General features: G+C 36.5%; 1 protein-coding gene across 4 annotated transcripts in view; it reads left to right on the top strand.

Moving 5' to 3' along the window:
- LOC136038230 (KICSTOR complex protein SZT2-like) overlaps nt 1–14,122 on the top strand; it is a 330,409-nt gene that overhangs the window by 171,495 nt on the left and 144,792 nt on the right. For all 4 annotated transcript variants that reach the window (XM_065721331.1, XM_065721332.1, XM_065721333.1 and 1 more), the window contains 2 exons: nt 6,324–6,505; nt 11,897–12,145. In XM_065721331.1, coding sequence (XP_065577403.1) covers nt 6,324–6,505; nt 11,897–12,145 — 431 coding nt within the window. The remainder of the gene's footprint in view (nt 1–6,323; nt 6,506–11,896; nt 12,146–14,122) is intronic.

Below are 14,122 nucleotides of genomic sequence, written 5' to 3'. Positions count from 1 at the left end.
TATATAAAAATGGAATTACTTCTATGATGCAAACTACAATTCGAATTCAGACAATGTACGAAATTACAACAGTAAGATAGTTTTCCGTCGTCCGGGGTAACCGACGAACCTACCGCGTCTGTGGCCGCCGACGATCCTAGGCCTAGGACGACCTCCCGGGGTGAAAATCCACATTGTTGCTCCGTTCCGACAAAAACCACCATACTCTTTTGCACGCTAAACATCTGAACACTTGCCAAACCAGGAAAACCGGATCTTGCCCTTAAACAACTACAGAGGTAAAATTGAGATCTTATCGGCCTCTCTGAGACTCATTTCCCCCGAACGAGTGAGAAAAATCTCTCTGGCGCCTCCCTCTTGTTTTCCGGCCGCAAGGACGGAGTTCATGACAAGGTGTAGTATGCTTCGTATCACCTACTACCAAAAAATCTCTAATCTCTTTCACCCCAGTCTCAGGAAGAATAGTCGTCTCACGACTGAAGGGAGCTGCCAAGAATGTCTCTGTTGTCCATGTCTATGCCCCAGACTCCGCCAGAAGTGAGAAATAATACGATGAATTCTATTTCACAATAAAAAGCATCATCGAACAAACCCATAAGAAAGACGTACTGATAGTCATGGGCGACTTTACCGTTATAGTAAGTACGGATAATACCGATCGGTCTGATATAATGGGGAGGTTCGGTCACGGGAATTTCAGTGCGAGAGGTGAAGTGATCTGGAGATCCCCAAACGGAAAAACCTAGAACATGATTGATTATGTGCTGATATCGAAGCGCCGGAAGTCCTCTGTACTAGACACAGTAGCATTATCTGGAGTAGACTTCGACTCTGACCACACTCTCCTGATGTCAAGGTTCAAGCTAAGAATGAGAAAATTGCAAAAAGTAACAAAATCCCAAGATTCTGGGTAGATCTGCCGCGGGATCCTGAAAAAAGGAAGACGAGGCCTATACTTCCACTGTATCTGAAAGATTCCAAGAGATTCTAGAAAATCATTCTCCCTTTCCCACCGCTAATGAAATAGACTCATTGACGGAGTAGGCCACATCAGCAATCATAGAGACAGCTAATGACGACTTAGGACGAAAAACTCCCAATGAAAAATCATGGATCACAGATGAGATCATTGCGCTCTGCGAGCAAAAGTGTCCTTTGTGCAATAAATCCGACTGCCATAGCCGGGATACTTACAAGCTCCTCAAGAGAAGAGTAGAGCGAGAGATCAGAAAGGCACTACGTAACCACCGGCGGAAGAAATGCGAAGACTGTGAAGTACTGTTCAAGGAGGGGAACAATGGAACACTTTTCAGTATGGTATGCGATTTAAGCCGGAAAAAAGAGCCGCAGACATCAGTGATCTTAGACAAAGACGGAAGTAAGACTAGTGATCTAAAGATGGAAAGACTACTTTGACGATAAACTGAATCCCGAAATACTAACCTGCTTCCCCATACCCGACCAAGAACTCAGACCACCATCCCCACTAAGTCAGAAATCAAGTCATCAATCAAGTCGCTCAAACAAGGTAAAATCTCTGGTTCAGACGGTGTCACCGCTGACCTCATTAACGTTGGGTTGGATGATATAACTGATCTGTACCAAGCCATTGTGTTTGCGGTGTGAAAAACCAGCCATATACCCCGTCAGTAGCTACCATTGTACCCATTCACAAAAAGGAATCAAAGAAAGTGTACGGAAACTACCGTCCGATCAGCCTCACGAACCATCAGTCACGTGTCCTGACAAAATTCCTACTCCGACGCATTCAAGCAAAAACCGCCTTTCCCATTGAAGAATATTAGGCCGGCTTCTGCCCTGGGAGATCAACAGTCGATTAGATATTTCTCGTTCAACAACTTATAGAACCATACAATGAATTCAACCAAGAACTCTACCAACTATTTGTTGATTTCCGTTGGGCATTTGACCTGATATGGTGCGAATGACTCCGGCATATCCTCCTCCTCTACGAGACTCTATAAGGTAGTCCAAATAATCAAGAGTCTGTACAACCAGTTCCCAGGCCAAGTAATAAGCGCTAATGGGTTGTCCGAAAAGCTTTCACTTCGCCAGGAGAACTCCAGGGTTGCATCCTATCGCCACATCTCTTCAACCTCTTTCTAAATGCCGTTCTGTCACTGAGGCAGTTGGAATATGGCGCAACAATAGGAGGGCTTCAAATAGACAATCTTGCCTAAACTGATGGTAATGATGTGCTAGCCAACTGTCCACGAGAACTGCAACTACAAGCTAACCAACACTATAATACCACAAAGCCGTTCGGGATGGAGATCAACCCCATTAAGACTAAAGTCATGGTAACTACGAGACAGGAACTTGACAAACCGCTCATTATCACCATAGGCGGGAGACAGGTTGAAACGGTTGACCACTTCCTGTGCCTCGGTAGCCAACTTTTCTTAGATAATTGCCATAGCTCTGACGTAAAACATTGACTCGCACTTGATAGCTCTAGCTTTGGAAGACCAACCAACCTTTGGAAAAGTAACCACCTATCCAAAAAACTAAAAATTCGCCTATTCAACGGTAATTATTTATGGATATCAAACATGGACTCTGAAAACTGAAGACGAAAGAACACTTCTAGCTTTTAAGATGAGATGCCTCGATCGCATTGCTAGAATCAAATACACTGGCCGAATCAAAAATGTCGAAATGCATCAAAGGCTCCAGTCGACTGAAGCCATTCTCGGCAAAATCAAGTAACGACAACTGCGCTGGTTCGGCCACGTCATGTGGATTGAGCCGAGCCGCCTCCCGAAAATCACCCTTGAGCGATCCCTCCATGGCCTTCGTCCACGAGGCAAATTGCAAAAACGATTGATGGAGAACTTCCTCTTCAGCAACGTCAAAAAACAACAAAGAGAGATAAAACTCCACAAAAAAAAACGTCAAACGAGACTACGACCAGTATTCTGGCCGTAGTCTCGTTTGACTATTTTTTTTTTTTTTTTTTTTTTTTTTTTTTTTTTTTTTTTTTTTTTTTTTTTTTTTTTTTTTTTTTTTTTTTGTCCCAAGAAGACGGCCGGGATTTAAGTAAGTAAGTAAGTGAGTAAGTAAGGATAGGTTAGAATAAAGTGTAAAATTGATAAGGGGTAAGTAATAAATTGTTAACTAGGTGAATAATAAATAATAAGACATACTTTAGAACATATTTACATGGCGACACATTTAGGATTTAGCTCAAAATTCGAGTGAATTGTCTACCACTCAAAAATATAAAATAGAAAGAGGGCTTATGAAAGTAAAAGTTTGATTGCTCTTGCTGGAGATGTATTTTAAGAGTTGGGGAGGTGGCCCACATTCTTGCAGAGTGCTGGCGTCTTTCTCATTTATGCAGCGTTTATTCTGGTGAAAGAATTATATTATTTTTTTTATTGGAGGGGGAAGGCAGAGAAGATTATCATTTATGTTATTTATTTTATAAAGATGATTTCTTAAACCACATTGGCCTACCATAATATATAGAAAGGAAACAATCAAAAATGGGTTTGTTTTAAGGCCAAACAAGAATTCTGAAAAAGTGCACAAAGCGAATATTTCGAGAGGACATCCCAAAAGATGAAAACTCTGGTGTTTAAGGAATAAAATGCTCTTGTGGTCTTTGGTACATCGAAAGAATTGATCAATGATTTACGAATGGATTAGCTCAGTACTCTACCTCAATTAATAATACCCTTAAATAGAGGAAAAAAAACAAAAACTTTGACTTTGCAGAATACATCTCCGACCGTCCGAAGCATACTATTTTATTTAACCAAGCTAGCTTAATTTCACATTACAAAGGTATTGTCCTGCACTACTGAGAAGCTGTTGAAAATTTTTAAATAGCATCATTTAGGTCTAGCTTTGAACAGAGATTCTGGTGATTTAAGAATAAATGAGTCATTTCGGTTTCCAAACAGTTCGTGATGACGAACTGTAGTAAGGAGCGACCCGGCTCAGTAGTAAACGAAACTTTAAAAATGCAAATTTTGATGCTAAAAGATACATCAAAAGAATCAAATTTTCATGCTGATTTTAAATATATAAGTTTCATCAAATTTAATTTTTGTCATCAAAAGTTACGAGCCTGAGAAAATTTACCTTATTTTGGAAAATAGGGGGAAACACCCCCTAAAAGTCATGGAATGTTAACGAAAATCACACCATCGCATTTAGCGTATAATCAAAAATTTCAAGCTCCTATCTACAAAAATGTGGAATTTCGTATTTTTTGCCAGAAGACAGATCACAGGTGCGTGTTTATTTGTTTTTTTTTTCCCAGGGGTCATCGTATCGACCAATTGGTCCTAGAGTATCGCAAGAGGGCTCATTCTAATGGAAATGAGAAGTTCTAGTGCCCTTTTTAAGTGACCAAAAAATTGGAGGGCACCTAGGCCCTCTCCCACGCTCATTTTTTCCCCAAAATCAACGAATCAAAATTTTGAGATAGCCATGTTGTTCCGCATAGTCGAAAACCATAATAACTATGTCTTTGGGGATGACTTGCTCCTCCACAGTCTCTAGGGCAGGAGCTGCAAGTTACAAACTTTGACCAGTGTTTACATACAGTAATGGTTATTGGGAAGTGTACAGACGTTTTCAAGGGGATTCTTTGGGTTTGGGGGGTTGGGTTGAGGGGAGGGGGTTATTTGGGAGTATCTTTCCTTGGAGGAATATGTCATGGGGGAAGAGAAACTCAATGAAATGGGCGCAGGATTTTCTAGCATTACTATAAAAAAACAATGAAAAAATAAAAATGAAAAAGTTTTTTCAATTGAAAGTGAGGAGTAGCATTAAAACTTAAAACGAACGGAGATTATTAGGCATATGAGGGGTTCTAAATATACGTTAGCATAAAGAGCGAGGTATTTAGGAGTATATAAATACATCGCTCTTTATGATAAAGTATTTTTATTAATTTCAACTACTTATCCTACGGCCTTTCTGATTAAAGAATTGGGACAAAACTTGAGATTTAGTATAAAGAGCGAGGTATAAACGAGGGGACAAACCCCCTCATATATATAATAATAATATAAGAATATAAAAGTTTTTTACGTAAGTTAATTCTTAAGTTACGTATATTTTTTACTAATAAAAACGTTCGTTAAAAATTAAAAGTTCTAGTTGTCTTTTTAAGTAACCGAAAAATCGGAGGGCAACTACGCCTCCTTCTCCACCCCTTGTTTTTCAGAATTGTCTGATCAAAATTAAGAGAAAGCCATTTAGCCAAAAAAGAATTAGTATGCAAATTTCATTTTAATAATTTATGTGCGGAGAGCCAAAATCAAACATGTAATTCAAAAACGTTCAGAAATTAAATAAAAAAACTAGTTTTTTAACTGAAAGTAAGGAGCATTAAAAATTAAAACGAACAGAAATTACTCCGTATATGAAATGGGTTTTCCCCTCCGTAATCCCTCGCTCTTTACGCTAAAGTTTGACTCTTTGCCACAATTCTAATTTTTAACACAATTAAAAACTTTAGCGTAAAGAGCGAGGGATTGCAGAGGGGAAAGCCCATTTCATATACGGAGTAATTTCTGTTCGTTTTAAGTTTTAATGTCGCTCCTTACTTTCAGTTAAAAAAAATAGTTTTTTTTTTATTTATCTCAAAAGAGAAGCCGATACTTTATTAATAGCTGAAATAAACCTTGAACCACTTTTCCAATCACATAATCATCCACCTCAACAACCCCTCATGTGTCTGCAAGGAATGCAATTATTAAAATCAGAAATCAGATGACATGGTTCTCCAACTTATTTAAAAGCTGGTTCCTTTGTATTGAATGAATGAACTTTTTCTTTTACTTCTCAGCTGTTTGCTGGTATCCGTCGATGGTGGTTCTAATTTTTTGGATTTTGTTCGAATCGCAGATATTGGCGGATGACTCGCTTTATTGTTGTTTGGTATTTGGTTTTAATTCTTATAATTTCTGGCTTTTATCGAATTTTGTTTATCTTTAAATTTTTTCAGTTGTTTTTGTTTTTTCGCTTTGACTTTCCGCGTTTGTTTTTTTTTTTTTTTTTCTCTCGCATTTTCCTTGAATATATTATTTTGTTCCCGTTGAAGAAGAGAGGTGGTTTTCCTCTCGAAATATTCGCTCTGTGTGTTTTTTTGGTATTTTCGTTTGGCCTTTAAAACTCCATTTTTGGTCGTTTTCTTTCTTTACATTATTTATTTTTTGATATGTGTTATTGGACTCTATGTTTTATGGCCTTTTTTGGCTTATAGTATTCTCATTATTGTTAAAATTAATATTATTATAAGAAAAAGTAAATGGTAAGCGAAATTAACGAAATTATCTTTTTAGGAGACAAGTTAGGCATAGAAACTGTATGCCGGAATATCGAAGTAGCTTTTCCCCGTTGCTATATCGAGTCGATATTTGTTGCTCTACAACAACAACTCAAGACGTATTCAAGAGATGTTGTCACCGCCGTTGATCTGTGTGAAGAGACTGTCGTGGAAATTGATATTACAGAATTGCTAATGGTAAGATTTTTTTTTATTATAGAAAAAAGAACTTTTCAAAAATATTTTGTATAGTTGAACATGGTTAATTTCAAAGATTGTTTTTTTTTTGTAATTCATATTATGATTCATAGATTTTTCTAAGATTCATAGATTGTTTATCTATATGAAGAAACTGTTGTGGGAATTGATATTACAGAAATGCTAATGGCATGAGTTTTATATATATATATATATATATATATATATACATATATATATATATATATATATATATATATATATATATATATATATATATATATATATATATATATATGATATATATATATATATATATATATATATGTATATATATATATATATATATATATATATATATATATATAGAAAAAAGAGCTTTTCAAAAATATTTGTATAGTTGAACATGGTTAATTTCATAGATTGATTTCTTTTTTATGAACCAAACGTGGCTTATCAGCAATTCCGATTTCAAAATATAATATGGGGAGAGGTGATTCGAAATAAGACAGATGATATTGTTAATAAAAATGCATTCCTTTTTTTTTGCTTTTTAAAGGTTTTTGAAAATATTTCATATAGACTAGTTTATATTTCCTTCAAAACTGCCTGCTCATTTTTCCATTAAGCTGCGGAGGAGGAAAACCCCTTCAGAGTTAAAGTTGCATTCGTAGAGAGGTAAGTCAGACTTACCTGACTCTGATATATAAAAGTAAGGTAAAGGATACGGCATTAGACTTTACAGTCCGTACCGGCGGTGCTAATCTCCGTCTCTTGGCCCTTCAGCCAGGAAGTGCAAATGGGGGGTTGGGGGCCAGCCATCCTGTGCTTTCGCACACCCTTCCTGTTTACCTTCCCCAGATTTCTCCAGGTACGCATTTAGAGCTGGGTCGACTCTGGCTAAGCTTACAGAGTCACGCCACTGACCCCCGTCCCAAACTGAAGAATTGGGTACACCGGGATTCGAACCCGCGTCCTCTCAGACAAGGGATCCCGAATCCAGCGCACCAACCCACTCGGCCAGGACGGCTTTTCAGCCGTCCTGAACTCTGATATATACCTCTGAAATATATAGAAGTATCTGAAATAAATAAAATATATATATATCTGAATATATATATATATATATATCTGAATATATATATATATATATATATATATATATATATATATATATATATATATATATATATATATATATATATATATATATATATATATATATATATATATATATATATATATATATATATATATATATATATATCTAAAATATATATCTGAAAATATATAATATGTAATAATTTTATTCTATAAAATATATAAACTATATATCTAAAATATATATCTGAAATAAATAGAATTCAGGCTTATAACTTCACATTTCAAAATCATTGATTTCTCAGTTTCAGTAGTTATTGTGTTGCGAGAGCAACACTTTGGTTTTGTCCCGTTTTTTTTTTTTTTTTTTTTTTTTTCCTATGCCGCCGATGTTGGCTTATTCGTGGAAACAGGTAAGGATCTAATCTGTGCGGTTTTTACGGAAAGTGTGGACCTCAGGCCGGATTGATGAATATGGCATTACATTTTGGAAAGCTCCGCAAAACTCTTGCCTATGGCCAAAAAGGATGGTTTTTGCTTGTCCATGAGCCAGAGCCTATGGTGTGCGAAGTGAAGTGGAATTATTTAGCCTATGTCAGAGAGGAGTATCTGAAGTTGTGCAGCCAAGCTTTCGTTTCATCAAACCATGTTTCTGCTTTCGAGTGGAAAGCTCCGTTCTAGCAGGCAAGCAGGCAGGCAACACTTTCACATTGAAGATGGACTAAAATCTGTAAGTGTTAAATATATGCGGCAGTTACCCAGGGTTGCCAAAACTTTTTGGGACTAAAGTGTCAAATTCAGCAACAAAGGGACGCTTTTAGTGTCCTCCTAGAAAATTAGCCAATATACTTTAAAAGTTGACAAAAAAGGCTGAAATGGTTTTCTTGCCACTCCAGGGCCAGATTTACGTCCTTCTTTTTCAAGTAAAAGCAAAGCGGTTCTTCAAATAAGTAAAATCCCATGTAAAACATCAAATCGCCTAATACGCGAAGAAGAAAAAGAATTCAGTACAATTTTTCGGGTTATCTCGAACCTTCGGTTGTACTAGTTATTCTTCTTCTGAAAACTAAGCAAAGTCCTGTTTTTATCATGGCGTTTTCCGGCACCTGAGCCGGCTTTGCCGCTTTTTGGATGACCGTTTTCATTTTCGTCGTTTTTGGCAAAAAATTCGAAAGTGCAGTCTTATTTCAGGAACTGCAGAAGATTCTGAATCATTTGTGCTACGTTTGCGGTGTTACAGGAACGTAAACAAAAGTTGGAGTACAACTAAGATGAACGAAAAAACGTGTTGTTTTTTTTTTTTCGTTTTCAGCCAAAATGTCTACTCTGTACAGTGAGAAAACCTGTCTTCACTATGAGCCTCCCCAGCCGCCTCGGCCGGAAAACGCCATAATGAAGACAGGGCTTAAAGGTTTTGCGCCAGCACACCACAGATACGATTTCTGCCGCTGCCGACACGGCTTAATTGCCCTCACTCCCTCTTTTCCTTCAGTAGCATATCATATCTTCTGCTAAATTTTTGTCGACCATTTCCCGCAGACTGATATCAAAAAGAGTGAAACGCGCTTGGCTTCGAACGTGCTTCACATTCTTTTCACCTGGCTTTTGCCAACACGTTTGGTAACGCTGCTCTCGCAAGAACACACAACCACAGCGTTATTTCACCCAATAATTAATGTATTCATGAGATCAATTGACTAAGAGATCAAACTTGATAAGGAGAGAAATAATGGCAAGACAAATATCACTTGTTGTGTATGAAGCTAATTTATTCTTCAAAAAACAAAAATGTCAAATTCTTTGCAAATAGTGACAGGACAAATATTACATGTGCTTAATCAAATGTTGAAAAAAAAAAGAAAAAGCACAAAAAACCAAAGAAAAAGGCTTTTTGGTGTCAAAAATAGCTATGGTTTTTCGAGGACCGTTTCTCTCTGCCCACTCTCTTTCTTCTGAGAAGAGGTCGCCGGTGTCTGTAAAAGACAATGGAAAGTCTTATTTAATCACAATCCTTTTCACCAAAAGTAGAATGGTGCAAACAAATGTCTAAGCAAATCCGAAATATTTTGAGCTAGGCCTTTGCCATCTTCGCGGCTCAAGATGGACTAAACCAAAAAACCTAGACAGCATGAAGAGACCTTTACAAGGGAAAGACTGTGCTGGATTTCACATACGGTGCATTTCATATTATGAAGGATTACGAAAAGTGACCAGATACAGAATGAATTGGATTCCAATTCAGAAGCGTTATACAGAGGTCCAGCTTGGTTTGTTTCAATAATAATCTTCTGTTTCTTCTCTAAACAGTCCACCAGGTTACAGCATGTAAAACAAAACATTTTTCACTGCCGTTCTTGCATCTTTTCATCACTTTAGGCAAAAAAGCACATTTCGTTAATTAGCACTTAGTACACTGGATGTGATGTTCAGTCTATGATCTTGACAGTTACCAGAGAATTTTCTAGTGGGTTAGACTGTGCTCATGTGGGACACGGTCCACCCTCTCAAATGCATGTGAACCTAAACTGCATATTTACCAAAAGCCTAATGTCTTAATCCAGAAAATCAACTGAGGTTCACCCTCGTCCAAAAAATGATTAAGCAGCAGCAAATCAGATAAGGATCAGATAGTTTGCTACCAGGTCGCACCTCTGCATACTCCTGTAGACTACAAGTCATAAAACACCTTAAGCTTTTACTTACCAGCAGCTATATGCTTGCTTCAGTTTTTTCATCAAAATTTTTTTGTCTAACCTCTCTTGAGCAAGTCACATGTTTCACCACGTTTGAATTTTCGCGCTTTTGAAAAGGAAAGTAGTGCAGATACGACAAAAAAAAAATCCCTAAGACGAAAACGAGCCTGAAAAGAACAAAGTACAAATTAAAAGCAGTTGCAGTTAAGAAAAAACTGAAAGGTATTGATTTTGAAAAAATGACAAAAAGTGTCTTTTTTTCAAAAAGTTGGCTTTTTTCACCTAATAGTGGCACGGTGTCATCTAGAGTGAAAAAGTGTCAAAAAAGCACTGAAATTGTCCCTTTGGCAACCCTGCAGTTACCCGGCCCCACAGCCAATATATCTTCTTTGATTGATAAATAGAAAAATTTACAGAAAAAAAAAAATGGCATTTTCCCACGGGTCCGAAAGTTCTGCCGAGATTTTGGCTGGGATTATTATTTGTTTTTTCGGACTTGGGATTAAAGTAGAGAAATGCTATCAGATGTACCTCTTAAACTTTAAAAGTTCTGTCATTGCTAAAGAAATTGGAGCTTATCCTTAGCTCCTTTCTAAGTGGTGACGTTAGAAAGTTGGCCTACGGCAAAAAAATCAACTTTTGAACAAAGACAGATAGAGGTTTTTATTTTTCGACGGCAATCGATAGCTGATCAAAGTATATTTCATCCATTTTTTGATACGAAAATTCCTTCATGAGATGTACTAGTTTGTAAGTTTCAAGGGGTTGACAACTTCAGTGGTAGGGTACACACTGAAACCAAAAATAAGCCGATACCAATTGTGAGACATGTATGGGACTTGTAAGGAAAGGTCAGCTGTTAGCTCATAATCATCTTCGGCAGTGAGGGTTTGCAAATTTTGCTATTTGGTGTACTTATTATTTGTTTCCAGTGTATTCGATGATAAGACGTTTCAGCACGTTGCAGCAACTGCTAAGAAAGCCCCAAAGGGTTTGTTGGCAGCAGGTGGCAGTCTTTTCCACTTTAGATTGTACTGCATACAAATACGTAAACTACATACACATACATACAAACATACTATTATGTTTGTTACCTTTTGCAACCTTTTTGTTTTTTTTGTTTTTACCTTTTGTTTTTATTACTTTTTGCAAGGAAAAATCTCTTAACTGCAGCCTTGAAGGATGTCAGACGACTAAATAATATCCCATACAGAGGGGGCAAAATTTCTAATTACAAAAGAAGCTCTAACCGTATTTATAAATGGGTGTACCATATTTGATGCCCCTCGTGTATCTTGGCTATGGAGATCACTATTAATGGAAAAAATATTTTCAAAAGAAGAGGGAAGGATATTATTGATAAGTTTATATGTGAAAATACTGACCTGGTTTTTCCCCCTCTTATAATTTTCCCCCTTCTATAAAATAATTTGAAAACCGTATTTTTTGTTACATCTGCAGTAACTATGCAAAAAATAGTTTTTTTTTAATTCCTGCAGTTAGGGGATTAAAATTATAAGCTCTATTTATAAAATCGATAGCACGTTGATTAAAATATATAAATTTCCTAAATTTATTAAAATATTCCTAATTTCAGAAAATATGCAGGCACTTTGGCAGTTTATCACAAATGATCTTTGAGTTGAATCGCAGTCCAGAAGACGAAAATGCGCATGAGCCTTCAGCCTCGTTGAAATCAGAAGCTGAAAGAGTCGGCTGTTGCGTCCTGCCACTTAACAGAGAGATACAGCAGAGATTCAATGAAATACTGAGTTATTCTTTTCAGATTGTTAAGTCATGTCCAGACTACTTTTATTTCTGCTCTCCAGATTATCAACCGTCGAAGGTAAGTGTCTTCTCTATCACCCTGATGACTTTTTTTTTTATGGAATAGATACGATAATTTGTAGAAAGGTACACTGATATAACTAAAGAATTATTTGAACCAGGAACTATAGTTGCTAAGAAAGAATCACATGTACCAATTAGAGTGTAATGCAAATCGGGGTCTGCGATGATCAATCTTCTACCGTTAAGTCTTTCAAAGCTTCCCTCTTTACACCCCCCCCCAAGAAGTTCCCCTTTCCTTCAAAGCTTTCCTTACAAAACTCCTCTCAACCCATTTGGGGACGACCCTGCTTTTCGTTTGACCCTAGATTGGCTGAGAAGGACGATGTTTGGTAATCTCTAATCCTTGGTTCGCAGGAAGTGTTCTAGCCATCTCAACGTTTTCCTCGTTATAGCCATTGAAAGTTGGATTAAACCACATTTTTCGTACAGCATATTTTTTTAGGTGCATTCAGTCAGTCTGGTACCAAAAAAAATCTGTACCCAATTTCTCTGAAGAACATCTAGCAAATTCTTTTACGTCTTGGTTAAGAACTTCGATCAAGGACTGCTTAGTGGTCGAATATTATCAAAATGCCCCTGTATACATATTGTGCTGTGCTTGGCTACACTAAACATCCTCTAAATATCCCGCATATATCTCTGTCATAAAGGAAAATAGTTGCTGTCACCGCTTTCATGTGTCTGAAATAGCCTCTAATTATTCCTCGTATACCTGGCATTGCAAACTATAACATTGATGTTTTCTAGAGCAATTAGCACACCTTATATCACGGATACATGGGCAGTCTTTAGAGGTTTCACGCGCGCTAGAGTGCCTAGAACAATTCACAGTTTTGGTACAGTCTTTTTGCTAGCGATCAAACTTTTGACATTTGGAACACCTCAGAGGGGAGGCAACGTGTTGATGTTGATCACATGTTGATGTGGCACTAACTGACATAAATGCCATATTATGTTCTTTTTCAAGAGTTTCTAATCATGTGCGATTTACTGAAAGCAAAGTATATTTGAAGAGTTTTCTTTTTATCATTAAAATATGAAAAATAGAAATTTTAATTATATCGTTATATTTTCAATATCTGGATTCATTATTCTTATAAATTTTTATCCAGACTTTTGTCACAAACTGAACAGATTTCTTTAATAGTTAGCTGTAATTATTTTAAAAAAATTTATCAAGGCGTGAATTTTATATGTATTTACATGAAATAAATCATTTTCATGCAATTCCTTTTTTATATTTTTTCAAACTTGAACCCTCCCCCTTTGAATGCTGCCCCCAGACCCATGAGGGTATTTTGGGACATTTAGAACCTATAAGGACTCCCAGAAAAACTTGTGCGAAAAAGGAAAACACTTTTATATCTACCTAGTCCTGTAAGAAAATTCTACTCACTCTCCTAAAATCACGAGCTCTTGTAAATCTATCCTTATTAAAAATAGGTTAGTTATAATTTATCCTAGTTTGAATGGGTTTATAACCCAGTTAATCTTCACGTGAAGATGATCAAAGTTTATCATTGAAGCTGCTAAATAAATCGTATCTGAGCAACAGTGACTTGTGTCGTTGCTCATTGAATTATTGTCGTATAAGTAAGTAAGTAAGTAAGTTTTACTGTGCTAAATACCCTAGGGACATGAAATACAAAACAAAAAGGAAGGTTTATTTTTAAATAATTGTCATTACAGAAACATAACATAAACATTACATAAATAAAGAGAAACACATATCCTTGAAAACTAAAATTTGAAGTGTGAGACAGCCATTCCTTAAAATGATTTTTGAATAGCTCTAGAATGTCATTACTACCTTACGTAAGTATGCACACATAATTTTTTTCGGGAGAGGGGGGTAACAATAAATGGATATTTCGTTGAATAATTTGAATAATAAGTGCCAAAAAAGCCATGAAAATTTATGATTTCGAAGGAGTCTGATTTGTTATATGTTTGAAGGACAATTGTCTGTTCA

Source organism: Artemia franciscana, chromosome 17 (genome assembly GCF_032884065.1).
Source record: "Artemia franciscana chromosome 17, ASM3288406v1, whole genome shotgun sequence".
In the NCBI taxonomy this organism is placed as follows: domain Eukaryota; kingdom Metazoa; phylum Arthropoda; class Branchiopoda; order Anostraca; family Artemiidae; genus Artemia; species Artemia franciscana.
The sequence above is the reverse complement of the archived record's forward strand: the minus strand, read 5'-3'. Positions and strand labels throughout refer to the sequence as shown.